This window comes from Talaromyces marneffei, chromosome 2 (assembly GCF_009556855.1).
Source record: "Talaromyces marneffei chromosome 2, complete sequence".
Classification (NCBI taxonomy): domain Eukaryota; kingdom Fungi; phylum Ascomycota; class Eurotiomycetes; order Eurotiales; family Trichocomaceae; genus Talaromyces; species Talaromyces marneffei.
Genome location: NC_072349.1, coordinates 2,194,444 through 2,221,024, shown reverse-complemented (window position 1 = coordinate 2,221,024; position 26,581 = coordinate 2,194,444). Strand labels below are relative to the sequence as shown.

Genomic DNA, 26,581 nt, shown 5'->3' with positions numbered 1-26,581 from the left:
ACTGAAATAAACAATATATCAAAAGCATACTCTTTAGGTGTGCTCTTCCTGCACTCACTAAGTATACGAACTACTGCTTCCTCTTTGGGTTAGCGCATATCTTCCAGTGGGATAGACCAGGGTTTTGATGACGCCCTTCTTAAAGGCGAAAAGTTCTAGTGAAACCTTTGACTATTTGAAGTTCAATGCCTTGTTTCTTGTGGGCTAGACATTTATCTTAAACTCCTGTGTATATACATCGCTATTCCAGAAATTGGACAAAGAAGCTCAAGATATGGCCCAACCGGAGACGTTCTCCTATGGCCCGCATGAACTGCAAAAGATTCACGTTTACAAGGCTGAGGATAGTCCTCAAGATAAAGATTTATTATGGGTGATGTATGTATCTGAGCATCCCTCCTCTTCAGCCGCATCCATGGGTTTTCCAGCCAGAAACTGACTTTCGTGATAGATACATCCATGGCGGGGCATGGAGAGATAACACCGTCCTCGCAAACTCATTCTTAGCAACCTACTCCATCCTCACCCAAAATTCCCTGATTCAAACCCAAGTAGCGGGGTTTGCATCCATAGACTATCGTCTAAGTCCCCATCCAAACGCCCCTCAAGATCCCAGCACTACCCCAAGCTCTCAACTCCGTGCTGCCCGCCATCCAGAACACTTCCACGATGTTCAGGCCGCAATTGCATTCTTGCAGGACAAATACGCATTTGGAGATAGATATATGCTCATCGGTCACAGCTGTGGCGCAACTCTATCCTTCCAAGTTGTCATGAACAAAGTCCTGGGAGCCAATATAACGACAATCCCAAAACCAAGAGCCATAGCTGGCGTTTGCGGAATCTATGATTTGGGCCTTCTTCGGAATGATTTTAAGCATATTAAGATCTATGAGGATTTTATCAAGGGTGCTTTTGGCGCGGATGAGGGACTTTGGGAGGGGGTTAGTCCTGCAAAGGTTACCGACACAAATGGGGTTGCGGCCGGATGGGAGAATGGGCAGGTCGCGGTGTTGGCTAGCTCGACGGGGGATTCATTGATTAATCAGCCTCAGACGGATGATATGCTACAGGTTCTCAAGCAGTGGCAAGGTCTGGCCCAGGGGAGGGATGTGGTTGAGATATATGATTTGATGGAAGACCATGACGACGTCTGGGGAAAAGGCGAGGAGCTTGCCCGTGTCATCGTTAAAACTGTACAGATATTATCTGAGAAAAACGCCATATGATGAGAAGCAATTCTCTTCATCATATTATGTCATTTGTCTCTGACGTGATGATTGAAGACTACAAAAAGCGGATAGATGTAAAGCGCTCTTTTTGGGGTATTTCTGGTTTTAATCCCTTAGCAGGAAGCGTTCTATTACCACTGAGCAAGACATGAATGTATGGATGCTTTCTCGAAAAAGACCAAAACTCGCTACCAACGCCACCACTGAACGCCTTCAATATGCATGACCTTCCTGCTCACGGCGAAGAAATTGAGCGATGAGATAAAACCGGTCGGGATTGACACTTGTCCAAAATTAAACGCCTGTGTCCATACGTGCAGATGCATTGTCCGCGGCTGGTGCTGGCTCGTCTCCAATCTGCTCTGATTTGTCGTCATCAATGTCATCTTCAAAATCGTCGTTCTCATCCTCGCTGTCCTCGATGAATCCAGGATCTATACCCAACTTGTTCAAACGCTCTTTCATCTCTTCACGGCGCGCATCCTGCCAACGAGCCAAGGCAGCGGTTGCATGCACCTTAAAGCCGTAGATACGAGGTTCATAGCGCTGTATGCTCTTTTCTGGTACTAGTGCTGGATACACCTGGAAGAGGATGTTGTGGAAGGAGGTGCCAAAATAAGCACCGTCGATTGATGCATGTCGAGAGGACTTTGGATTGTAGATATCTTCGCATTTGGCGCAGTACAATTTCACAGTCTTTTGGTTAGGCAGGTCGGATTGGCCCATAGGGAGCAAAGGGTGTTGATCGCACAAGACACGGGGGCACTTTCCAAAATCGCCCTTCTTGTATTTGTCAAGCTATAACAGAAAGACAATTAGCAAATATCAAGTGTAGAAGAGCGAGTTCCGGACACACCATCTTAGCCAATCCACGAGTAGTCACAATATAACGAGCATGAACCAAGCCGTAGAGATGACGGGCCGATTTCTCAATCTGTTCGCGGAGGTCATCGTCGGCATCTAGATCAAACACGTCTGTAATCAGGTCGAGCGCGTATTGATAATACTGAACCTCGGTGTTGAGTCCAGTCAAATTGAATCGGTCGGTCAAGTATTCCTCGTCGATTTCGCAAAAGTACTCGTTGCCTCGCGAGGATATGAACTGTGGAGAGAAGGGGCGACAAAAGTTAATTCTGGGCTCTTCACGAGGACGGAATGCAAGAGAAAGGTAATGAAGGCTTTGAACAACGTGTGGAGGAACATGAATTTCTTGTCGGGGACGGGGAGGGGGTTCGGGATCGTCGCCATCATCAACCATGTTGAAAATGCTCATGGGGGGTTGGAAACGATCCATTCCAACGATGCAACCAAATACAGGAGATATCAAGAGGAAAAACTGATGAATAGCAATTGGAGCAGATAATATCAATGGCGAGTCCAGCAGGAAGTCAGGAATGAGATAATTTGCAGTGCTGTCATCTGAAGGTTGGAAGCTTCCTGAGGTGCCCGACTGTAGCAACCACCAGTCGTGCCTGCCTCTTTTCCAAGCAGAGATAGAGTACAATGCACTGCTCTCCAGGTACAGCTGTCGTTAAAATGCAATAACAAAAATAAAGAAATATGAGATAGATCATATACAGTCCATCTAATGAAAGAAGAATGAAATACACCAAGTTGCACTTACCCAGTCTCTCCAGTAACTGGTATAGTCACTATCAGTCTCACTATTGAAGTCCTCCATGATGTATTTGGGTACTGTATGAGCCTTTAAAATCGTTCAATTGATTGAGCAGGTCTTCCTCTTGAGCCGTCCACTTGTCGAGAGGACCAAGTGCGACAGGCCTCAGGAGGCTGGTGGCTGCAGGTCGCTCAGGGAATGTTGCTGTATGGCTGATATCGCGTTTTGTTCTGGCAAGTAGTGACACAGAAAGCTATTCTCACTGACTGTACGACACTGAAGTACAGTAATGGAAATGCAAGTGTACAAGTAAGGTCACTACACTGGTAGCCTGGAGGTGATCGCGGCGATAATATCTCACACTTGCAAAATAATGCGGGGCTGAGTGGATGTTGGTGTCTAGGCGGTGAGATTGAGTGACTGATAACATGCTGATAGTGATAGGCGATTCTTCCATGGTTATTCGAGACACCCTACATACCTAGTTTCTACTGGCGCAAGTCTAAGGAGATCTAGAATACGAAGCTTCAGTCTGTATCAACAACTGTAATATCAATTATATCTTATTCTTGAGGTATTTTGCGTCGCATTTTCAAATCCTTTTTAACCGGCAGAAATGTAATATCTGATTGGCAAGCTCCTTAAAGGAGGGGTGGCCGCCTTCATTTTGCCCTATGTAATCAATGTCTTCGAGATGAGCTTTGCTATTCTATGGCGATTGAGGAAAACTACTGGTTTCAATTATTAAGAGGGGTGATTGTCATTCTAGTTAACTCAATCTAAGCTTTGTCATAGAGGAAAAAGACCAAGTCAATGCCAGTCTTCACAATATCCGACAATAGTCCGAACAAAAGAGTCGCAAATATGAAAGGAAAAGAATGAGCTGTGCATATCAGACTGGCTGATAGATATGTAGAAAAATGGGTCATCAAAAAAGAACAATAATGGGATATCATAAAAACAATAAAAAAAATGCTGTCAAAGCTAACTAGAACCGTTGACCTGCAGCGAGATCGCACTGTTCCAAAAATTTGTAGATTCCTTGGACGCCTTCGTAATCGGAATGACTATCTCCACCGTGAGGGTGAGACAGCTCAGCAAAGAATTCTCGATCACCAAGTTCGCTCACTCCAACACTAGAGAAGCCAGTTGGCGACGAGACCCATGGATTGTTACCAAACATCTCGACGTCCTCGAAGCTGATCTGGTTTGTGTTGTTCGACATTCCGGGTGATGTCTGGCCAGACATCATCAAGCGCCAATCCAAATCATGCTTGGCCGGAACCCGCGGGTTTTCATGAATTGTGAAAAGCTCTAATTCTGGTGAAGGAGCAATACTGGGTGCAAATGGAAATAGCAGGGCCAGCTGTGCACCAGTTCGTTGATCGAAGTCTTCGTCCTGGAATATCTGGCCGCGCTCGACCCCAACCTCCTCGCATAGCCGCTCTACTTGATCAGCATCGCAGCCAGGGAAGCGAACACGGAGAGTGGATTTATTCTCCAGAGAGACTGGAAGATCGCCCAATGTTCCAAGACGCTTAAGATCATTCAAAACTGCTGCAAGGTCCTTCAGAGCACGGGCAAAGTCGACAGAAAGCAGCTCCATCAAGCCTTCCGACTTGAGGGACTCGTTCTTGAGGTTTCCAATCGCAGTGATTGTCGGGGATAGTTGGAAGTCAATGTATGAGCCAGGAGTGTTGCGAGAAACTTCCGCCATTCGGCGCTGTGCCTTATCTTGAAGGGGTGTCAATGTCTTGAAGCGCTTCTCGCCTGTATGAGGGTCGATTCCATCAAATCGGGCTCGTTGGCCGGAGAGCCAAAACCCACGCATTGCGACAGAAACATTCTGAATAACCTGTGCGGGTGCAGCGGGACCGTGTGAGAAGTATCTTGCTCCACCGAGTCTTCCTGCTCCAACACTATATCCACCGGCTGTACGACCGAGGGTTCCGCCGGTCAAATTAGGACGAAGAGCGGAGTTGAAAGGTGAATGGGTTGTGATACGGCTGACCATTTGTCGGACTGACGAATTTGGGACGGCGTTGCCAGCGGGACGTGAGACTTGACGCAGGTACGAACCGATATAACCGCCTGCACGTGTAGAGAAACGACGGCTTTGAGCTTGTCGGATAGCTGCGGCTCGACTAATGGGTTGACGAGAACCAGCATGAGCGTACGCTGGCTGAAGCTTTGGTTGCAGTTGTTGTGTTGGTTCTGAGAGTTTGGCCCTGAGAGCTCTGGCCGTCTTCTCGTAGGCAAATCTGGTAATTATGAGTCAGTGAGACGTTTCATAGATAAGGTGCAATGGAGATATGCTTACCTTGCTGCTCTCCATATTTTGGGGAGCAGCAGATGCCCGCTCGTTGGCGGCATGGCTACTAGGTTGGTAGCGTTCGTTCTTTATCGAAATTCTATAAATTTTGACAGATGTAAGATGGATGAACGATGACGGCGTTGATGCCTGGTTAATGAGGGACAGTAGGGCTGTGTGGCGGTGCAGGCTAACTATCCTCTTTTCGCCACATCTGGCATGCCAAGACTCGAATCAAACCGGTCCGAAATCAGCGATCTTATTGGACCACTTTGTTGATCACGCCCGTCATGGTAACTACTCTCCTCTTACAATAATTTAAGCGTAGCACAACACCAAGTTCAATTGTTTGTTTCGTTGTGAGAATTCTGCATTCTACTTGAAATCTAGGTCTAGCTGTTTCTCTACTCGTCATCCCCAAAGAATACCCTCACGGGTAGCCAGTCGTCGCCGCACACCTTGAACCGGTCCTTGAGGCTGCTGAGTTCTTCGAGCTCCTCCGCACTGAGCTCCCATTCATCAAGCTGGAAGTTCTTCTCAATGCGCTCCTTGCTCACATACTTGGGAATGACACTCCAACCCTTCTGCACACCCCATGCAAGCAGAAGCTGCTGGGGTGTTTTTCCCTTCTTCTCGGCCATCTTGAGTAGTGTAGAGTCTTTGTATAGAGGCGAATTGGTCGATCCAAGGCAGGAGTATCCGGTACAGTGAATTCCTTTGGAGACGTTGTATTCCACTAGCTTAGGGGAAGGATTGTTGGGGTGTAGCTCGATCTGGTTGACTGCCGGGACGATCTTGGTCGTGGGAGCATTGAGCAAACGCTCTAGATTCTTGATGCCGAAATTGGACACACCAATGTTTCGCACCTTGCCGGTGGCAGGAAGTTTCTGTATCTCCTCCCTGTAGTTTATATTAGTATTGAGCGATGCTGATATCCATGGTTACTCTTATCTTACCATGTCTTGATGAAGTCCCAATCAGGGAGGTGCTTCATGTCGTCATTTGGATCCGTTGACGAGGGCCAGTGGACGAGGTAAAGGTCGACATAGTCAACACCTAGAGAGGACAATGATGAATTTATTCCATCTTGAACTCGGTGGTGCCATGCGTTGTCGAGCTTGGTTGTGATCCAGATTTGTTCGCGAGGAATACCGGAATCTTTTATTCCCTGACCGACTTCGTGTTCGTTTCCGTAAGCCAAAGCACTGATCTGTCACTTTAGCACTATTCACATTATCAAAGCAGCTGTCGCGGGTCCTTACGTATCAATGTGACGGTAGCCAGCAAGCAAAGCGGTCTTTACTGCCTCTCGGACTTCGTTGGGTTTGGATTGCCAGGTGCCGAGACCGACTGCAGGGATCTTGTCCCCTGTGTTAAGGGTGAATGTTTTCCTATAGAGATTGGTCTTAGAATTTGTTGTTTAAAGGCTGCCGGTGTGGCATAGTCTGTTCAACTTACTTGGTATGTTCCAAAGCCGACATCTTGCGAATCTGATAGGTAGGGACAGTTAATCTGAGGAGTTGGCAAATACTACTGAGCTAACGCGGTGAGAAGAAAGTAAATGTTCGACAAGATAAAAGCATGAAATTGAAGAGACGGGTACATGTATTATATATACTTTAGGACTGCTGAGTGATGGGATGGCTATATGTATGGTGGGGTGGAGGGCGGAGCATCGACGTGGTTGAGGAATAGTTGGCAGCCAGCGTCATGTTTGATGATTGTAGCCACCTTTATTCGATAAGGAGAGGGCCAGTGGAGTGTTTCAGTGGAGTAAATCTCAATGATATCACAGAAACAGTGAGTTTATACAAGCGACTTGCCTATTCAGGGTTCAATCGAGTCCCTTCGATCCATACAGGTGGAACGCTATCGCTCCCACATGCACTTTGATATCGGAGAATTAGCTGGATTTGCTACTAGTATTGCTAGTGCGGCTAAATAGCTAAATAGAACAAAACCAGGTTAGCGCAACCCATGTGCCAGGAACAATCCTATAGGCATTGGCCTCATTTAGAGTATGCAATAAATTACTGAGAAATACTCATCTATTTCTATATTTAAGGTCTTCCATTACTGTATTGCTCAAATTGAAGTCCCCTGGTGGTACTCCAGTGGATCACTTAGTGATACCGCCGATAATACCGTATTGCTGGCCGTGTTGACAACCAATCGGAACCTCGGATGCCCTAGCGAAAGATTTCCGTCCGGGCAAGTCAACCCGATTAGGAGACAACCAGGTGAGTAATCATCTTTTATTAACTATCCTAGCTTCTAGTTATGGCATCAATCGTGACTAATTCACATGATTCTGTGCTTACTCCTTACAGAGAAAGAAAATCTTTAGGAGTGTTTGTAACTAAGAGTACTGTTGACTGGCGCCATGGATTTCACCGCCTTTTTTTTTGCCGCCCTTCCCGAAAATAATTGGCTCGCTTGGGCCAACCACCTGCAATTTGGACAGCAACCAACTAAGTTACTTTGTTCAAGCTCCTATCAGCTTCCAGGCAAGGCAGAGGGCGCCGAGGAGCTCATTTCGAGGTCATAGCTTGCATATTGAAGTCTCATTGAACTTCTTCTTAGTATCTTCTTACCTTTGATTGTTCGAAGCTTGCCAATTTCTTTCCATCAAGATGTCGTCTGGCTTCGTCCCGGGAGGCACCATTGATGAGCCAACTCAAAGAGACGATGAGTGGCGTCGTGCTCAACAAGAATTAGAGGACGAAAGACGTCGGAAGGCGGAGCTTGGGAAGCAAAATGATGGGAAAAGCCTGTATGAAGTGTTACAGCAAAACAAGATGGCCAAACAAGAGGCATTTGAAGAATCGATACGATTAAAAAATCAATTTCGTTCCCTGGATGAAGATGAGGTTGAATTTCTTGATTCTCTCTTAGAGTCAACTCGAGCAAAAGAAGCTGCTGTTAAGAAAGAGACCGCCGAGCACTTGGCAGCGTACCAGCGTCAACGTGAAGAGGCAGAGCGAGCTTTGATTGAAGGTCCGTCTGGCGGACAGAGCGGCTCTACCAATCCAACCGGCGATGAGGAGCAGTGGGCTGTTGCAGGAAGAAAGCGCAAGCGAAACAAAAAGGACTTTTTAATTCCTCCCAAGATCCGTAAATCATCATCCGCCATCGATGACACCCCGATCACCTCGGACGATAAAGGACAATCTGCTACGAGCACCGCCAAGAGTGTGACCAAAGATTCTGTCACTTTTACTTCTCCATCATGGCCAGCGCGCGCCGAGACTGTTTCCGTTGAGGACACAAAAAGTAAAACTAACGATGCTTTACCCTTAAAAGATAGCCCTAAGCAGAAGCCAGCAGTTGGTCCATCCTTAGGGCTGGTTGCTTATGATTCCGACGAAGACTCGGACTAAACAATCGTCTCTCTTTTGAAGTAAGGAAGCGGCCTTTGAATCTGGAATGCCAATATTCACTTTGCTACGCATTTTCCGCCATGCTATGGTCATACTACCTGGTAGGCACGCACTCAAAAGAGACCACAAGCTTCTGATGTACAGGCTAACGTTCGCAAGTATATACAAAGATACCCAATGTTGTTCGAAACGCGTGTCATAGACAAACAGTCAAATCCTTCTCTCATCCATCTGGAAGTTCCTCGACTCTCCCTCACTCATAGTGTGCTGCGTTCGATTCAATCTTTCCTTCCACCTCTTCCAAGCGGCGTTCAAGATGTGACACATAATCTTCCTTTTTCAACCCAACCACAATCCATGGCGCATTTGTGAAAAGGCTGTTCATTTCCTCGAGAGGAAGCTTTGACGTTTCCGGCATGAGGAGCCAGAAGAAAAGGGCGTTCGTGAAGTTGCAGATGATGAACACAACCCAGTATCGGTATCGCACATTTTGCATCGCAATGGGTGTGACTTGGCCAATCATTGTGTTGAATGCGAATGATGTCATGGTGGCAATAGAGACACCTTTCGCGCGCGTTCGTGTATCAAACACTTCGGCAGGAATAATCCAAGATAAAGGTCCGCAGGTGGCTGAGAAGGAAAAGTTATACAACCAGGTCATGATTATGAAACCCCAGTGAGCGCCCGAGTTATTGGCTTCCGGTGGGTATAAAGCCAACAAGATACAGGCAATAATGAAAGTCACCATATTTGCTTGATTGCCCATAATCAGCGGCCAACGACGTCCGAATCGATCGATGAGCATCATGCAACTAAATTCTCCCAATAGAGCGATCACGGAATTAATAGCTTGATACCGAAGGGTCTGGTCACCACTGATGCCGATTTGGTTGAAAATCTCAACAGAGTAGTACCTAACCATAAGTCAGCCTATGACCCATAGTCATCACGCTTAAAATTCAAAAGGGTTGCTTACTGGATAGCCGATACGCCGGTCATCTGAATGGAAGCTTGCAAGGCACAGCACAAGAACAAGCGGCGGAAAGCAGACCGTGATGTGAACAATTCAACATACGACTTGGCCTCATTCTCATGCTCGAAAGTGATGCTTTCCTGAATCAAGCTAAATTCGGCCCGGACCCATGAATCGTTTTCATCACCATGGCTATGCAGCCGAGCAAGTACTTTTAGGCCCTCTGCTTCGCGGCCATTGTCTATTAGCCAACGCGGTGACTAGATATTTCCGTTAGCGAACATCAGTTGAGTAAAAAGCCATGGATGATCTCCACATACCTCGGGGAATATCATGATAAGACTTCCTAGTATGACTGCAGGAATGATTTGGATGCCCAATGAAACTCGCCATTGGGCACTATCAGATGGCGAGAACCCAATATAAGTTCCGTAACTGATCCAAGAGGCACAGAGAGCACCGACACCAAGCATGAATTGTTGCAGGGAAGTCACTCTTCCTCGAATATCGGGATGGCACCTAGACTTGGTCAGACATGTGGAGATCGAACAGGAAAAGGCACACGTACAGTTCGGCTTGGTATGGTGGGACAATCATAGTCAAGATGCCGGCTCTGTTGGTAAAAACGATATTAGGCACGGTGCACCTTCAATCTTCTCGATGTGTTTCCTAGGACTTACGCGAAACCGGCGAAGAATCGACCAGTATACAGATAGGAAATATTCTGAGCGCCAGTCTGCAATCCTCCACCCAGGCAGAAAATCAAGGAACCTATGGCAATGGTCCATCTTCGGCCTAGATAATCACCAGTTGGTCCGGCCAAAGCAGCTCCGAAGAAGGCACCAGTAGTGAGCATGGACACTACCAAACCACTTTACTTCCTTGGATCAGCAAGCATTCTCTCATCAATTGATTTGAGTCTGTTACTCACGACTGGGTTGCATTGGCTGCAAATTTGCTTGCGAACGACGGGCACGCAATCACTTCGGCAATCACACCGAGATCATCTGGGAGGATAGATTAATGCATGCCTCTTATTGACATACTCGGGGGTGCCAGGATTGACATACATCCGAAAAGGAAATATCCGAGTGAGGCAAAGGCGCCTATCAAGAACTATCATCATGTCAATATTCGCGCCGTGGATTGATTTCACAGCCAGAGAACAGAATGCGGGAACCTGATACCAACGTGGCGGTAGAGGCATTTTGGCGTTTAACGGGCAAGTGTGGCTCAAAATTTAGTCTAGCCACGTGTGAAAGCGTACAGTTGACTTTTTCTGGCCTCCAAAAAATTCCAGAAAGACCCCATGGGGCGTTATTTGAACTCCATCGGTTGACCTTCAGCATTGGGTGATCTACAGACCTCCAAGCCTTCTATGACTGGGGTAGTGTATAACATGTTGCGTGGGTCAGTTGGACATGAAATTAGCAATTTAGCCGTCTAGTGAACTTGGCATGCCAACCCTATACTTGTGCTCATTTACTTGCAATCCTGGTAAATTCTTAGAGATTGTTCGTTTAAATATGATATGAAGGCCCGCCGGAATTATGCCGAATTAACGAGACGGGCTGGTCTTGCTTCAACCTCTTGCATGCCGAGGATGCGGGGAATGCTTTGCTGGTTCCAACAGCCATGTTTGATTCACGGAAAAAATGACCCTTGTAATTGCCGGGATGGGTCCAGACAGCTTAGATTGATCTTTTGATGAGGTTAATAGCAGCGAGCTTCATGGTTGCATACAAGACTGGAATTTCTGGTTGGTTGTTGCTGTGCAACTTAACTCGTTCAGAGTTCTCACCCCACCAGTAGCTCACGATATAAGACTTTTTGAGATGCTCACATGCGAAACCTTGTCGGGTAATTGTTTGATAGCTTCGTAGCTTTAACAGTGATACGGGAAAGAAATTTTTTTTGCAATCAGTCTTTCAGTCTCCCGATAATTGTTGTTTTAGATCTTGATCTTTGACACTAAACATTGATATCTGCCTTCTACCGACTGTTTCCTTTAATTATTCTGACCCATCATCTACCCAGACTGAAACCTTCAATAAAATCTCAGCAAAAATGACGACGTTCACAAAAATTGACGATGACTCCATTCCCACCATATCCGTGAATGCTGCGGCACAACTGTCCAAGATCAACCCCAACATCTACTCTGGATTTACAGAGTGAGTTCCATCGTTAATTACACCATCGATACTTCAATTAGGCATTTGGACCTAACAAGTCTCTCCTCAGGCATATGGGCCGGTGCATTTATGGAGGCATCTACGATCCTGGAAACCCTCTGTCGGACGAGAATGGATTTCGAAAGGATGTGCTGGAGGCATTGAAGGAATTGAATATCCCAACCGTCCGTTATCCCGGTGGTAATTTTGTCGCTACATATCATTGGCTGGATGGCGTTGGTCCGAAAGAACAACGACCGGCAAGGTAATGCATGCCATTATGTTCATCGTAAAAGGAGATCGTGGATGATTAATGACCTCATTTTATGATTTTAGACCGGAACTGGCCTGGTTAGGAACGGAGACGAATCATTTTGGTACCGATGAGTTTCTGAAGTGGTGCGAAGTGATAGGAACAGAGCCATACTTTTGCTTGAATTTTGGAACAGGTACCCTTGATGAAGGTAGAAGCCCTTTCGATATCGTCGATAACATGATTGCTAACCCAGTCAGCTATGGCTTGGGTTGAATATTGCAACGGCACCGGCAACACCTACTACGCCAATTTGCGAAGGAAGAATGGTCGGGAAGAGCCCTACAATGTATGCACGGTTTCCAGTGCTGTTTTGGCACAGCAATCTAATAGGAAAATAGGTCAGATATTGGGCATTAGGAAACGAAGTCTATGGGCCATGGCAAGTGGAACAAACAACCAAGGAAGCTTATGCCCACAAAGCTTTCCAATGGGCTAAGGGTAAGCAATAAACTACTGTGGAATTTATGATGGTGCTAATCGGTGTTGAATGAATAATAGCTCTCAAACTACTGGACCCGAACCTGATCTTGATCCTTTGCGGTGAGACCGGTGCAACATCATGGGATTATTATACGTTGAAGCAATGCCTCAAGCCTACTCAAAAGACATTGACCAGCAATCCTACGCCGCTGATCGACATGCACAGCATACACATGTACACAGCCTCCAGGGACCACTTGCAAAATGCAACGGCACCTCTAGCAGCCGAGCGCGCGATCGAAATAGCATCTTCCTTGATCGATCTCGCCCGGATAGAAAATGGAGTTGGTCCTGACGAGCCACGCCCCACTCTCTGTTTTGATGAGTGGAATGTGTGGGATCCCCTTCGAGCTGAAGGTAGATTTGGTGCTGAGGAGACATATACCTTGTCCGATGCATTGGCTGTCGGTGTCTTCCTTAATGTGTTTATCCGCAAGAGCCGGGATCTCGGCATGGCATGCATCGCTCAGAGTGTCAATGTCATTTCGCCTCTCATGACGTCTCCAACAGGTATCACTAAACAGACAACTTGGTGGCCATTGCTCCTTTTCTCGAAATACATGCGTGGCTGGACGATTGCGGCCCATGTCGCTTGTGGTTCGTACAATGGAGACACGTCGCCTGCATGGCTACGAAGTGTCAAAGACACACCATGGCTGGATGTCAGCGCTGTGTTGAGCGATGATGGTTTCGTCAATGTGGTCACTATCAATGTACATGAGCACAAAGACTTTGAAGTGAAAGTCGAGGGAGCCCAGGGTCCTGTCAACGTCTTTACGGTTACCGGGGCCGATGTCACCGTTACGAATATGAAAGGAGAAGAGGAGGTTGGCATTAAAGAGACCACGTGGGATGGCCAAGAGAATTATGTGTTCCCCAAGCACTCATTAACTTTGATGCGCTGGAAAGCTTGATCGCCCTAGGGCAAAGACGGCTCTGGGTCAAGTATTTGCATTTGATTTCCTGAATTTTCACATAGATATTTGATATAAATTGGATGGGTATTAATCTAGACTATGAATCAATCATTTTTTTCACTATACTTGATCCCACAGATCAAGACAGAAAGCTGAGCAAGGATGATGTCTCCTCAACCCGTCCCAAAATGGAAAGTTGATTCATTTACCTTTCTTGGTCTAGCTAAAAAAAACTAAGTACAGTCACGTGACCTTATCATCTTGACTCCGGCAGGTTGCCGCCACCCTGCAGGGTGCTTAAACTTCTTTGACATTCAATTTATCTCCTGGATGAGATCATATTCACATACACATCAAGGCTGCACAGGATCTGGAAAGGAAAAGCGAAAGAACAAAAGGCAAAACTAGATGGATTTTGATTAAAACATAGCGGCAACACAGCACCAAGTATTTACGGTTGGAACTTTCACGTAATACTCACATCTTACTCATTAGTTGGCCTGCAACAATGGCTCGCCGCGGGGATACGCGCTCACCATCACCTGTAGGCAGCACATACTCTTCATCCAAACGAAGTCGCAGAGATGAGGATCGATTCGACAGAGATGGACGCGACGAGGGAAGGCCGCACCGTCGATCACGCAGTCCTGATGTAAGTTTCCAGCAGTGCCGGCGCAGTACCTCTCAAATGTCATATTCAAACAATCAACTAACTCGCCCTCTGCAACATCAGAGGCGATATCGAGATCGGGATGGCTATCGGCGACGGGACAGGGATCGATCGGTAGACAGACGGGATCGCAATGGTTATCGCGACGAGCACAATTACAGACCATCGAAACGGGACCGGTCGCGCGAACGCCGGCGCTCGCTAGACCGACGCTCCGATCGGGACTATCGGCGGAGGAGTAGGGAGCGAGAAAGAAGTCATGATAGGGACAATCGGAGTAGGCGAGATGACTCCCGCGACCGAGTCCGAAGGCACAGAGACGATTCTACTGACTCGAGGAGAAAGGCCAGAAAAGACAGCAGAGACAGGTCGCTGAACCGAGACTCTGCTGCTGTATCACGAGAGGTTAGTACAAGAGACAATCGTTATTGTGATATCAACAAGCGGCCTAACAATCCTATACAGGCCTCCAAAGCCACGACTCCAGCCCCAGCCGCTCAGACGGACGAAGAGAAGAAAGCCGAGCGACTCGCAAAATTGGAGGCGTGGAAACAAAAACAAGCCGCTGAACGCGAACGTAAGCAACGCGAGCTCGCTGCTGCAGGTGGGCCCCGCAGTATTTTGACCGAAATCGACAAGAAATCGGGACTCTCCCCATTGTCCCCTGCTCCTACTTCTCCTAGTACACCAACCTCGGTAACCGCATCCTCCGAATATGGTGGGAAATTCGATCCCAAGGCGATTGCAAAGAAAGCTACTGGTGTTACATCACAGTCATCTCTTTTGGGCAAGGACGTTATTGTTCCTGATTCTGATAGAGCTGACGGCATAATCAAGGCTAACAAACTTCCAGTCGCGCCAGGCAAGGCTTCTGGTGAGTGTCTTAGTGAGAGGTTATCTGGAAACACGAAAACTAATGGTACATGTTCAGCTGCTCCCTTGAAAGCGAGCGGGAATGTTGGTAAATTCGGGTTTGGAAACAAACTTGCCGCCGAAACCGAGAAGTCTTCCGCGAAACGAACCCTAGACTTTGGCGAAGAGGAATCCAAGCGTAAAAAGCTCGAGAAATTACCTAGTCCCCCACCCGAGGATACAGAAGACGCCACCAAGGATATCGTGGCCGAAGACGATGATTCCGATGTTGACATGGAAAATGGGACAGAAGAAGAAAATGTAGCCGCAGCACGAGCAGCCGCAGAGAAGCGGGAGGAGCGCCTACAAGCCCAACAGGTGGAGCCTAACGGCGATATAGCAATGAGCGATGCAGCTGCGGCCAACGAAGCCGCCGCAAATGCCGAGGAAGAGGAAATTGATCCTTTGGATGCCTTTATGTCTGGTTTGACGGAAAAACCTTCATTCAAGAAGCCTAGTATTATCAAGTCAGCTAAAAGCAAGCAGCAGCAACCGCAAGCTATGTTCGGCGACGAAGATGATATCGACATGTCAGCTGTTGCTCATGGTGATACTGATGACTTTCTTGCCATAGCTGCCAACAAAGCTAAAAAGAAAAAGGACATTCCTACCGTTGACCACGCAAAGGCAGAATATGAACCTTTCCGGAAAAGCTTCTATACTGAACCTCTTGATTTGGCTCAGATGACAGAAGAAGAGGTAGCCAGTCTCCGACTTGAACTTGACGGTATCAAAGTCCGTGGAGTTGATCCCCCAAAGCCGATCCTGAAATGGTCTCAATGTGGTCTCGGTGTGCAAACACTGGACGTCATCAGTAAGCTTGGTTATGAGCACCCAACCTCAATTCAGAGCCAGGCTCTTCCTGCTATCATGTCAGGAAGAGATGTCATCGGTGTCGCTAAAACAGGTTCTGGAAAAACAGTCTCTTTCCTTCTGCCCATGTTCCGTCATATCAAAGATCAACGTCCTTTAGAGAATATGGAGGGCCCGATTAGTCTTATCATGACGCCGACGAGAGAATTGGCAACGCAAATCCACAAAGACTGTAAACCTTTCTTGAAGGCGTTGAATCTTCGCGCTGTATGTGCTTACGGTGGCGCTCCCATCAAAGACCAGATCGCGGAATTGAAACGAGGTGCTGAAATAGTTGTTTGCACACCTGGCCGAATGATTGATCTTCTAGCTGCTAATGCTGGCCGAGTTACAAATCTGCGACGAGTTACCTACGTCGTGCTTGATGAAGCCGATCGAATGTTCGACATGGGTTTCGAGCCACAGGTGATGAAGATCATGACGAATATTAGGCCTAACAAGCAAACAGTGTTGTTCTCCGCTACTTTCCCACGTAACATGGAAGCACTCGCACGGAAAACCTTGATCAAGCCTGTGGAGATTATTGTAGGCGGCAGGAGTGTGGTTGCGCCCGAGATCACACAAATTGTTGAAGTTCGAAATGAGAATACCAAATTCTTGCGCCTTCTAGAACTCCTTGGCAACCTTTATTCCGACGAAGCAAATGAAGATGCTCGAACTCTAATCTTCGTTGACCGCCAAGAAGCTGCTGACAGTCTACTTCGTGAGTTGATGCGCAAGGGCTATCCTTGCATGTCTATTCACGGTGGCAAGGACCAAATTGACCGAGATTCTACCATTGAGGATTTTAAGGCGGGAATATTCCCAGTTTTGATTGCGACATCTGTTGCTGCTCGTGGCTTGGATGTTAAGCAGTTGAAGTTGGTTGTCAATTATGACGCACCAAATCACTTGGAAGATTACGTTCACCGAGCCGGACGTACAGGTCGTGCTGGAAACACCGGAACTGCAGTTACATTCTTGACTGAGGATCAAGAAAGATATTCCGTCGACATTGCAAAGGCACTCAAACAAAGTGGCCAGGCAGTCCCAGAACCCGTCCAGAAATTAGTCGACTCCTTCCTTGAAAAGGTCAAAGCCGGCAAAGAGAAAGCTTCAGCATCTGGCTTTGGAGGCAAGGGATTGGAACGCCTGGACCAGGAAAGAGACGCTGCCAGAAACCGTGAACGCAAGACATATCGTACCGGCGAAGATGGCGATGAGGAAGAACGGGAAGACGCGAAAGAGAAGAAGGGCGAAGAAATATTTGCCAAGGCTGCCTCCGCTATTCAGTCTGCCTCTGCACCTACACCAGGTATACCAAAGGGCATTGATTTGGATGGCAAGATTACGGTCCATAAGACCGAGAAGCCAGCTGCTGGGAAATCTAATGATCCCCTTGACAAGGTTGGTTCGGCTGTCGCGGATATCCACGCACGACTGAACCGTGCTGGAGTGATGAGAAGCGGTGTTCCGATTGATAACAAAGGTCCTGATGCGGGAGCATTCCATGCAACTTTGGAAATTAACGACTTTCCTCGTAAGTTATTTTCTTATTCCTCTACGTCTTCAACTCATACTAACATTTTCTTCTCTACAGAAAAAGCACGTTGGGCAGTCACCAACCGTACCAATGTCGCCAAAATCCTCGAGGCGACAGGTACCTCAATCACAACCAAAGGCAACTATTATCCATCAGGCAAGGAGCCTGGACCAGGCGATATCCCGAAGTTGTATATCCTTGTGGAAGGTGATACAGAACTGGTCGTTACGAATGCTATGCGAGAATTAATGCGGTTGCTGAAAGAGGCTACAATTGCGGCGGCGGATAGTGAGGCTAGGGCACCAACTAGTGGACGATACAATGTTGTGTGAAGACGATGAGAGTAGGATTGATTTTACGCATCTTTTCTCTTCCATGGCATTTATTATTCTCCTAGACATATAATATAATACAATAGCGGTTGGACGACCAACGTCTTATCCGTTACAAGAATGCTGGACCCGTCGTAGCTAGCTATTTCTAATAAATACCTGATCCGTAATTGCGTGTGTTGCCTTATCTACAGTTTGAGCCTTTCTAACTATGTACCAGTAACACCTGTCTATAACGAATGCCAACTGGTGAAAAGGAGGCTATTAAAGTACTTTGGCCTGGAAGGAGGGTATGGAGACTTTTTGTTGGGCGGTCGATCCCCATGCCTCCCTTAGACATTAAAAGGGGCGGGTATATTCTATCTATATATTTTATCAAACAGGAATTAATCTTGTATCGCCTTGAAACCAAATTAACTGAAAAAAAAAAGTTCGAGTTTGCCCTCCTTTAACTGACTGTGCCTATCGTTGTAGGCAATGCGATCGTTGAAATCATGGACTGGGTGTTATTGTCGACTTTGTGAGTGGTTTTGAGATGGCGTTTAAGTTGATCTAAAATGAGACAACCCGTTAGTAAAAAGAACATGAATTTCCAGAGATAGGCTCATACCAGGGCGAGTAAAAGCCTTCGCGCAACCAGGATAAGTGCATTTATGTCGGCGTCCACTATGCGTCAACTTGTGGCTAGACATATTGGATGACTGTAAAAATAAGTGAGTCCCTGCAAAACATGGTAAATAACATTATGCCGGAGGTAGACATACGTCACCGGTCTGAAAGTCACACCCCGGAAATGTGCACTTAAATGGCTTTTCCCCAGTGTGTGTTCGGGAATGAGTCTTGAGCTCGCTGCTATCCGTGAAGGCTTTGCCGCATTGTTTGCATTTGAAGGGTTTCTCGCCACGATGACTACGCTCATGACGTTCGAGTGTTGCTTGTCTCGCGAATGCTTTGCCACATACCGAGCAGGCGAAGTTCTTGTCTATATTTAAGGTTAGCCATCGCGCAAAAAAGCACAACTTTGAGTCCGGAGGATCATACAGTTGCTGTGAGTCAAGAAATGTCCTTGAAGCTTGGACTTTTGAGAAAATGGTTCATGTGGCCGGTGACACCCATACCAGCAGCAGTAGTAACCATGCCCTTGAACTCCGTCTATAGGATGTATATGTTGCGTGACGAGATGTTCTTGAAGATCTCCACAGGAGGTAAAGGTAGCATTGCACATGGATATCCCATGATTCCAGCGGCAGACATGAGATTCTCCTTCCTCAGGCAATGCCGGAGTGGGGCTCGTCAAAGCGGACGACAAAGCTCTATCTAAAGGAGGAGGACTGTCGATGAGGCTGGAAATAGTTTGAGAACTTATACTCCTCCGTTGATTACGAGGGCGAGAATATTGTGCCACTCTATGATGTGCTTGGCCATGGTGATGACGGTGAACACGAGCTTGTGACTGTTGTTTTGAGAACTCTAGTAATCTTGTGTCTCCGGAATTTCGAAGATAGCATCCTAGATGTTGAAAACCTGCATCTGAGCAGGACGGCTGTCCATCACCTAGGAAACAAGGCATTTTAGTGGCATCACTTTGCTGGTCGAAAAGAGCGTCGTTTGAATCTGGTGTGTCGAATGATGTGTTGTTGAGCAGGATATCCACGTCAATATGAGACATGTCTATCTGGTTATTATTAAAGGGAGCACACCATGCATTGTTGCAATCTTTGGAATATTGCTGGCATGCGGCAAGAGACCCATGGCCTGTACTGTGGCATTGAAAGTCGGAGAAAGAGTTGTTGGTATAGCAATGCTGATGCCTGGAAGTCGCTTGATTTAACGTATGTGACTCGGCAACTGGCATATCAAAGTGATGGTCGGTTATAGCAGGCAAAAATACTGCGGGGTCCCATTGAAAATCGGTCTGCTGGAGCAGATTTGCCGTTGAAACGTCCACATTTTGACCGTCCTCAAAGCAGTGCTTGTCGAAACACGCTGGACCAGTACTTTCACAATGTTCTTCCTCGCAGTTGGCAGCAGAGCATACTGTTGAAACTAGGTCACAGCTCACAAACCCATCACAGACTGACGAGCAATTGAGGGAGCAAGCATCATTTTCACAACAACTTTCTTCAGCTGCACATGCTGCATCTCCGATATGATGGATATCCCCGCATTGCCGTTTCTCTGATGGCAGCATCGGAAACTTTCCAGTAATATCATCAAACGTGTCCCAATGGCAATCCAGACAAAAGTCACCTGTCTCCCGGGAGGACATCTCGATCATGGAAGAGGCACGGTAAAGATCCCTCGCTTATGCAGAGCGATGCGCGGTGAAAATGATTGATTGGCGGGGTTAGTAGACGTTATAGTGATCCGACAGAGAATCCTGCAGTTCATCATAAAGTCAGTTAAGCCACAACAACCATTTCCGTAGATCGAGTGAGGAAAGCATACTACTTCTTCAGCGACAAGCACTCAAGCAGCCGGCTAAAAAAAAGGGGAAAAAAAATCAAGAGACGGGTGATAAAACGTAATTCTTGGCGAGACCGAAAGAAATCTCATGCAAGAAGGTGATCTGCGGTAGTGTGAGCAGAACAACGTGGAGGGGTCAACATTTGCTGTGCTGGTCGGACGGACCGGTGATGAGGACCTTGGTGGTGAGGCCAATTTGCTCAATATTATTACGACGTAGTATGATTGGGACTCAGCGGTGTTGGCTGTCGATCTCACGCCGCGAACTCTGCCTGGACTCTTTGCATGTCTGTATGACCCTAGGCAAATAAGTCATTTGGGCGTCGATTGAGCTGGGGATGCTGTCTTGATCTCCAAGAATAAATGATGTTGGGTGATTGGAGTTTTGTCTGTGACTGAGGATGTGATCGATAAGAGACCGCTCTTTACTGCTGACCAATCAGCTGTCGGTCGCATCTGATATCCGCCAATCAGCGTCGAGGCAAGAGCGTACACTCAAACACCACGAATCGAGACGCGCGGTGATTTTATTCTTTGTTTTGAATTTGTTCTGCTACTACGGAGGAGCATATTCGAGAATATTTCCGAGGTAATTTGCTCTGACCCTCTGAACATGTGCGATAATCGGGCATTTGTAGCTCCAAATCTGTACTGCTGCTAGTTTGCTAGGTATCTACAAGGTGACGGCCACGTGCCTCCGCGCGGCCTCCCAGCCAAGCCCTTCTTCTATCTTTCCTTCGTCCAGTGCGACTCTTCCGTGCTTGCAAGCCTTTTCGAAAAAAAGCGTCACTCTCAATTCTCTTTGGAATGGTCGCACTTAATGGCTTCATGATTATCCTTCCTGATTGAGTCTGGCCACTTCAAAGACAACGCTAACACCCAAGAAACCATCGATTACGGCTCTGCTGACGACATCTATCCGAGAGTTACTCCACACCCAGAACACCCAGCAGTAGAACTCTCCGCGTTCTCAGCAACAACCTATCCAAGCTCACTTCCATCGGAAGATTACGAAGAAAATGGGGAACGTATGCTCAAAGTCGGCTAACAAGCCCGACGACGCTTTCTCGCAGCCAGGTCGTGTGCTCGGATCTTCGGCCGCTTCAGGAACACCTAACCAACCTGCCCGCGCATCAGTTCCCGGTAACGTTGTTTCAAAGGGTCCTGGTAGGACGCTTGGTGGTGCTTCTGCATCACAGGATACTGCTGATGCCAGGAGTAAAGCTGCCGAGGCTGCCCAGGTATACCCCTCCCTCACACAACCAATAACCTATTGTGGTCGACTGACTTTGTTATTACAGAAACGCGCAGAGGCGTTGAACGCTTCCAGTAAAGGGAAGCTAGGAAGCCAATTGGCTGCCCAAAAGGCTCGAACGCAATCACAGACTCTCAATGCGGCCAGCCAGGCGGAAGTTGCTTCTAGAAACGCGGATAGCGCCGCGGAAACGAGGCAATGGAACTGAACATGATCATATTCGACACTCTCTTTTGTAACTCGCCGAAGTTGGCTGCGTCTCGTTTCCTCATCTCTGCATTTCTGGAGTTTGGGCCGGGATTTCGCTGTGAATATTACTTACCATCAAGCGCTACTTTGCCTACGTCATCGAATAACAAAAAGAGTAACTTAACTAGAGTTTATCTGCAATGTTTCATATTTGTCCTAAAATGTCAGCCAACTACGTTGTCATTTTCATGCCGCCGTTAGCATTGACAACACTGCCCGTACACCACGCGGCATCTTCAGTACACAACATAGCAACCACACCCGCAATCTCACTGGTGAAAGCAGGTCGTCGACCACCCATCTTCTCTTGAATCAGCCGAATCTTCTCGGCATCTAAGCCCTCCAAATCGCTTGCATCTGGAGCAACTTTACTCAAAGGGGTATTGTCTTGCCAGCCCTGAATATCCTTCCAAAATTGCTCTCCGGTCAAGAAATACATGTCGCCAATCACAGGTCCGGGGTTGACTGCATTCACAGTCGCTCGATCTGCCAATTCCCGTGCCCAAGTTCTGGTCATGGCTTCCAAAGCAGCCTTTGTGCCGCCATATACGGACTGACCCTCAAAGCCAAGGCTGGAAGATACACTCGAAATATTGACAATGCGACCGGATCGATCATTGGGCAAGTATGGAATACAGGCTTGTGTCAGTAGAAGCGGCGCAAGTACATTAATGTTGTAGTGCCAATGAAAATATTCAGCGTCAATGGGACCTTTTGCGGAGTCCGCAAGCTTTCGGTCTTGTGAGACACCAGCGTTGTTGATAAGGATATCGATGCGGAGGGGCTTGTCGCCAAAGTGCTTCTTGGAGGCGTCTATTATTATCTCGCTGGCTGCCTGGGCATCGGTAAGGTCGGCGCGGACCGTGGTGCAGTGAACACCGAAGGACTCTGTAAAAGATGATGCCAACTCTTCCGTTTTGGTTCGTGACGATTCAGATGTGTAGTTCAAGAGGAGCGAGCACCCTTTTTTAGCTAGATTGCGGGCTATCGCTTCACCAATCCCTATGCCAATCAATGGTCAATATCCGTTTCAAACAGTGTAACAATCAATCAATCTTCTTCTTGTCTCGCTTACCCCGCGATCCTCCGGTTACGATGCCAAACTTTCCTTCCAGAGGTCGAGCCATTGTATGTCGATATTTTGAGTATTAAGGCTAATGGATATGGAAAGCAAGAAGAAAGAGACCCAGACTCAATCTATGCGGCGCTTCTCACCTATATACCTAAGAGCATATCCCACGACAAAATCCGTACCACCCTAGCGACATATTGCCTGGAAATCTAACCGAGTTGGCGGGGCAGATGGCCTGAATGAATATCTGGATTGTCCATATCGTGTCGGTATATTAGCCATCTGCCACCTGACTAAGTCAGGTACAGAAAAGTCACACTGGTGACGTTTTATGGAAACGTTGGAATGTACATGTACTACGTAGTTTACTCTTTAGCAATTTAACATTTAACCGACGGATAAATTCGGTATTTCGGGCCTGCATTTTCCCAACGCGGGGAGCACTCAGCACTTACACATCCAAAAGTGAGCTGTCCACGGGTACATATACCTGGGTAAGACCCGATGCAGAGGAAGCGAAAAAAAAAAGGTTGGGATGTACTCTCCCGATAATAGTACAGTACGTAGTCATCTCTCCGAGACAAAAGTGCGTATAGTTCTCCTTTGTACCATCGATAATCGGATTGGATACAACGACGACCCGTGCACGCTCAATAATTACGTGAAATCTGTAACTATGCAAGTGTCATACTCGCCCTGTTGTACGCAGGAGGCCCTTGATAAATAGCACTATTAGCGGTGAGCGACCTGTGTGTTGAAAATATCGAATTACCATCCAGCGAGCGTAATCTTGTAGTTACATAGTACGTATGGAGCGTTAACAATGTATCCTCCATCCAATAGGGTCAGTCGCCGATCCGACAACTAATAAAAGATCAACAGTCCAGACTTCAGAGGATATTCTCATTCTTGATGATCACTCAGGTTACATGGTATGTACATATCTAGGATCACCTTGCATAGAAAAGCGGCGCTGTGAGCATGTCCTTTGTTTGTTGTTTGAACTGTGAAGTGTCCTAACTTTAGGGGACCAACAGTTCGATCTTGCCTATGCTAAAATAGGGTTCTTCTCCGCGTGTTTGACCCACGAATCCACGGTTGGCTTGATAGAATTTATCCACGGAAGAATCCGTGCGAGAGCATAGTTACCACACGGAAAGTATGAGTACGCCGTATGAACTGTACACAGAACCGTAAAGAATTTTTGGTATAAGCTCAAACGCACCACGTGCTCTGACCAGGTCTCCGGTCTGATTCGACGGAGTTCCGCTGGAAGTGGGTCCCTTGCATTAGTGGCTACCGTTTTCTTATTTTACTCCGTACGGCATGAAATTTACTGACTCGCAGGTAAAAAAAATACGTACGGTGCAATACGCGGCACGCACACAATAGATGCAACCATACTACATACAACTATACAAAACATTCTTTCTATTATTATTATTATATTATTATTATTATTATTATTATTATTATTTTGTCTTTGTGCTGCAGTGTACACTCTAGACACGGTCATTAATTAATAGCACCACATCCATAAAAATGGTATCCTTGTCATTCGATCGCATTGTCGGGTCGGCCTGTTGTACAAGTCCGTTCCAACTACTATGGTACACCGTACTAACCGTTAGCACTAACGAACGAATGCCTTGCATGGGTCCCTGTCAGTTTCACCTAAAGAGACCTGGACTATTCCGGCCGTGTTCCAGAAGACCCAGACCATCGGTTCGCCAGAACAAACGGGAAAAAAAGTCGTTGATGTCGAGTTGTATTCTTCGTGTGATTTTATTGTGTTTGATCAATTTCAAACATTTTCATGTCAACGCCCTCCATCAAACCGATTCGGAGGCCCAAGCATCATTAAGCCAACAGCATTCTTCAAGCCACTCATGACACGTGCCCCTCTCCCTCCGAGTCTCATCGATTAATTTGCTTTTAACTTCGGTCTTACCCGATTCTACAAAAGCCTCCTTCCTTCGTCCTGCATCCCATTCCGTTCAACTTCTTTCACCTTCTTTTGTCTCTCTTTCTCCCTTGCATCCTGGTTCTTTTTATTATCGATATCATTCTTTGTTAATACTTTCGCTTCTGATTTTTGTCTATTAATTCATCGTTGTCAAAATATGCGACTACAAGACTGGGGCTCTCCTCACTTCGTTACTGAACCGTCCTTGTTTTTCAGGGGGCGTCTAATCAATTGACACACGCAGCCATCTATCGAACGCTACTACATTTTGAGCCATTTAGTTTGGACTGCGACCTTAGTTAAATCATTTTCGACCTTTATCAACGACCATTATGCTGAAATTCGTGAAGCGCCTCGGCTCCCGCCAGGATTTGCGAGGATGGAAGGAAATCTCAACCAAAAATGGCGCAAATAAGGATATCCCATCGACAGCCTCGTCTGACTCGTCGCCGAGTTTCAGAAACCATAAATCTATGTCCGTTACTTACGAGGTGCCCTCGGATGTCACGTACGATGTACCCTCAACGATGAAAGCCCAGCAACTCGACGCTTACAACACCCCATACGTATTTCGAGACAACGTGCCCGTGCCGACACCCACACATCCTTACGATTTGCTCGTCCGAGTCGATGCCGCTTCCTACTGTCATACCGATTATGTACTAGCGAGTGGTCATATGGCGAGCGTTGAGCAGCCTGTGTTCCCCCACACCGGCTGCCACGAGTTCACCGGTACGATAGTAGCCTTGCCTCCACGCCCAGCACAGTCGGACTTTACAATTGGTGATCGTGTCGGTGTCTCTTGTCGTCCTTATCATGCCTGCGGAGAATGCGCCGAATGTCTGGAGGAGAATACACCCGATAGTGATCCAAGAGGATACTCTGTTCTATGTCCAACGATAAAAAGTCATGGTATCGGCATACCAGGCGGGTTCCAGGAATACGTACTGGTTGACTCGCGACAGTTGACCATCATTCCTCGGGGGTTAAGTCAGGTGGAGGCGGCTCCATTGATGTGTGCTGGGATTACAATCTATGCGGCTATAAAAAAGACGGGTCTCAAACCTGGCCAACGGATTGGTATCATAGGCTGTGGCGGTGGACTTGGCCATTTGGGTTTACAATATGCGACAGCAATGGGTTTGAGGGTTTATGGAGTGGAGAACTCCGACAAACCGCTCGCTTTGGCGCGGGGATTGAAGAATATCCCCGGTGCTACCATTATTGATTCGCGTACGACGACTGCTGCAGAAGCAATTGCCCATATCAGTACAGAAGATAAAAGACCGATTCCTGGTCAGTTTGGTCTAGATGCAGTCATTATCTTACCAGAGAGTCAAAGGGCTTTCCAATACGGCGTGGACATGCTCAAGAACCACGGCAAATGCGTGGTGGTATCATTCCCTCCCGATGGATTTCACACAAGTTCCTTGGATCTCATCTTCAGAGACATCACTTACGTTGGCAATGTCTCTGGTTCGACAAAACAGCTACGAGAAATGACAGCCTTTTCCGCCAAACACGGAATCAAGGCTCAAATAGACGTCTTCCCACTTGAGCAATTGAACCAATTGGTTGAAGCATACCTCTCCGGTCATGGAGGGAAGTTGGTGATTGATTATCACTACCCCAAAAACCCAGCGTCATGACAACCTTAACTCCTGACCTGATTATGAACTCATGTCTTTTCTAGTATCTTGTAATACCCTCATACTTTTGCCCATCCTTTGGTCGATATTTGGTTTCTTTCAGCGAGGTTTTTGAGACTGGAGTTCCTTGCATAATCTCAGCATGTACTTTGCCATTTCTTTGTTTAAATCAATGATGACTCCCATGACAATCGTAATCATTTAGCTACTTCCA

The 26,581-nt window shown here is 47.0% G+C and overlaps 12 protein-coding genes across 12 annotated transcripts; 6 read left to right on the top strand and 6 right to left on the bottom strand.

Moving 5' to 3' along the window:
- Positions 1-274: 274 nt before the first annotated feature.
- EYB26_003161 (uncharacterized protein) lies at positions 275-1,229 on the top strand (the record flags this gene model as incomplete). The annotated part of the gene is made up of 2 exons (XM_054262464.1): positions 275-378; positions 452-1,229. The coding sequence occupies 2 exons, from the start codon at positions 275-277 to the stop codon at positions 1,227-1,229; spliced, it is 882 nt and encodes a 293-aa protein (XP_054118439.1).
- A 297-nt stretch (positions 1,230-1,526) lies between these two features.
- EYB26_003160 (uncharacterized protein) lies at positions 1,527-2,913 on the bottom strand (the record flags this gene model as incomplete). Its single annotated transcript, XM_054262463.1, has 3 exons — positions 1,527-2,030; positions 2,089-2,334; positions 2,857-2,913. 3 exons carry the CDS (start codon positions 2,911-2,913, stop codon positions 1,527-1,529), a joined length of 807 nt encoding a protein of 268 aa, XP_054118438.1.
- A 925-nt stretch (positions 2,914-3,838) lies between these two features.
- EYB26_003159 (uncharacterized protein) lies at positions 3,839-5,223 on the bottom strand (the record flags this gene model as incomplete). Its single annotated transcript, XM_054262462.1, has 2 exons — positions 3,839-5,111; positions 5,171-5,223. 2 exons carry the CDS (start codon positions 5,221-5,223, stop codon positions 3,839-3,841), a joined length of 1,326 nt encoding a protein of 441 aa, XP_054118437.1.
- A 342-nt stretch (positions 5,224-5,565) lies between these two features.
- Positions 5,566-6,642, bottom strand: EYB26_003158 (uncharacterized protein; the record flags this gene model as incomplete). Its single annotated transcript, XM_054262461.1, has 4 exons — positions 5,566-6,061; positions 6,118-6,366; positions 6,424-6,552; positions 6,620-6,642. The coding sequence occupies 4 exons, from the start codon at positions 6,640-6,642 to the stop codon at positions 5,566-5,568; spliced, it is 897 nt and encodes a 298-aa protein (XP_054118436.1).
- Positions 6,643-7,794: 1,152 nt separating this feature from the next.
- EYB26_003157 (uncharacterized protein) lies at positions 7,795-8,541 on the top strand (the record flags this gene model as incomplete). Its single annotated transcript, XM_054262460.1, has 1 exon — positions 7,795-8,541. The coding sequence occupies one exon, from the start codon at positions 7,795-7,797 to the stop codon at positions 8,539-8,541; it is 747 nt and encodes a 248-aa protein (XP_054118435.1).
- A 253-nt stretch (positions 8,542-8,794) lies between these two features.
- EYB26_003156 (uncharacterized protein) lies at positions 8,795-10,721 on the bottom strand (the record flags this gene model as incomplete). The annotated part of the gene is made up of 8 exons (XM_054262459.1): positions 8,795-9,455; positions 9,518-9,774; positions 9,835-10,033; positions 10,083-10,127; positions 10,195-10,386; positions 10,446-10,521; positions 10,585-10,620; positions 10,706-10,721. The coding sequence occupies 8 exons, from the start codon at positions 10,719-10,721 to the stop codon at positions 8,795-8,797; spliced, it is 1,482 nt and encodes a 493-aa protein (XP_054118434.1).
- An 860-nt stretch (positions 10,722-11,581) lies between these two features.
- On the top strand, positions 11,582-13,398 carry EYB26_003155 (uncharacterized protein; the record flags this gene model as incomplete). The annotated part of the gene is made up of 6 exons (XM_054262458.1): positions 11,582-11,688; positions 11,759-11,953; positions 12,025-12,152; positions 12,202-12,290; positions 12,343-12,442; positions 12,503-13,398. 6 exons carry the CDS (start codon positions 11,582-11,584, stop codon positions 13,396-13,398), a joined length of 1,515 nt encoding a protein of 504 aa, XP_054118433.1.
- Positions 13,399-13,909: 511 nt separating this feature from the next.
- On the top strand, positions 13,910-17,710 carry EYB26_003154 (uncharacterized protein; the record flags this gene model as incomplete). Its single annotated transcript, XM_054262457.1, has 5 exons — positions 13,910-14,053; positions 14,135-14,476; positions 14,537-14,945; positions 15,003-17,375; positions 17,436-17,710. 5 exons carry the CDS (start codon positions 13,910-13,912, stop codon positions 17,708-17,710), a joined length of 3,543 nt encoding a protein of 1,180 aa, XP_054118432.1.
- A 448-nt stretch (positions 17,711-18,158) lies between these two features.
- EYB26_003153 (uncharacterized protein) lies at positions 18,159-19,979 on the bottom strand (the record flags this gene model as incomplete). The annotated part of the gene is made up of 4 exons (XM_054262456.1): positions 18,159-18,262; positions 18,321-18,411; positions 18,475-18,692; positions 18,752-19,979. 4 exons carry the CDS (start codon positions 19,977-19,979, stop codon positions 18,159-18,161), a joined length of 1,641 nt encoding a protein of 546 aa, XP_054118431.1.
- A 1,216-nt stretch (positions 19,980-21,195) lies between these two features.
- Positions 21,196-21,639, top strand: EYB26_003152 (uncharacterized protein; the record flags this gene model as incomplete). Its single annotated transcript, XM_054262455.1, has 2 exons — positions 21,196-21,417; positions 21,478-21,639. The coding sequence occupies 2 exons, from the start codon at positions 21,196-21,198 to the stop codon at positions 21,637-21,639; spliced, it is 384 nt and encodes a 127-aa protein (XP_054118430.1).
- A 213-nt stretch (positions 21,640-21,852) lies between these two features.
- EYB26_003151 (uncharacterized protein) lies at positions 21,853-22,807 on the bottom strand (the record flags this gene model as incomplete). Its single annotated transcript, XM_054262454.1, has 2 exons — positions 21,853-22,682; positions 22,756-22,807. 2 exons carry the CDS (start codon positions 22,805-22,807, stop codon positions 21,853-21,855), a joined length of 882 nt encoding a protein of 293 aa, XP_054118429.1.
- Positions 22,808-25,050: 2,243 nt separating this feature from the next.
- EYB26_003150 (uncharacterized protein) lies at positions 25,051-26,367 on the top strand (the record flags this gene model as incomplete). The annotated part of the gene is made up of 1 exon (XM_054262453.1): positions 25,246-26,367. One exon carries the CDS (start codon positions 25,246-25,248, stop codon positions 26,365-26,367), a length of 1,122 nt encoding a protein of 373 aa, XP_054118428.1.
- Between the last annotated feature and the right edge of the window lie 214 nt (positions 26,368-26,581).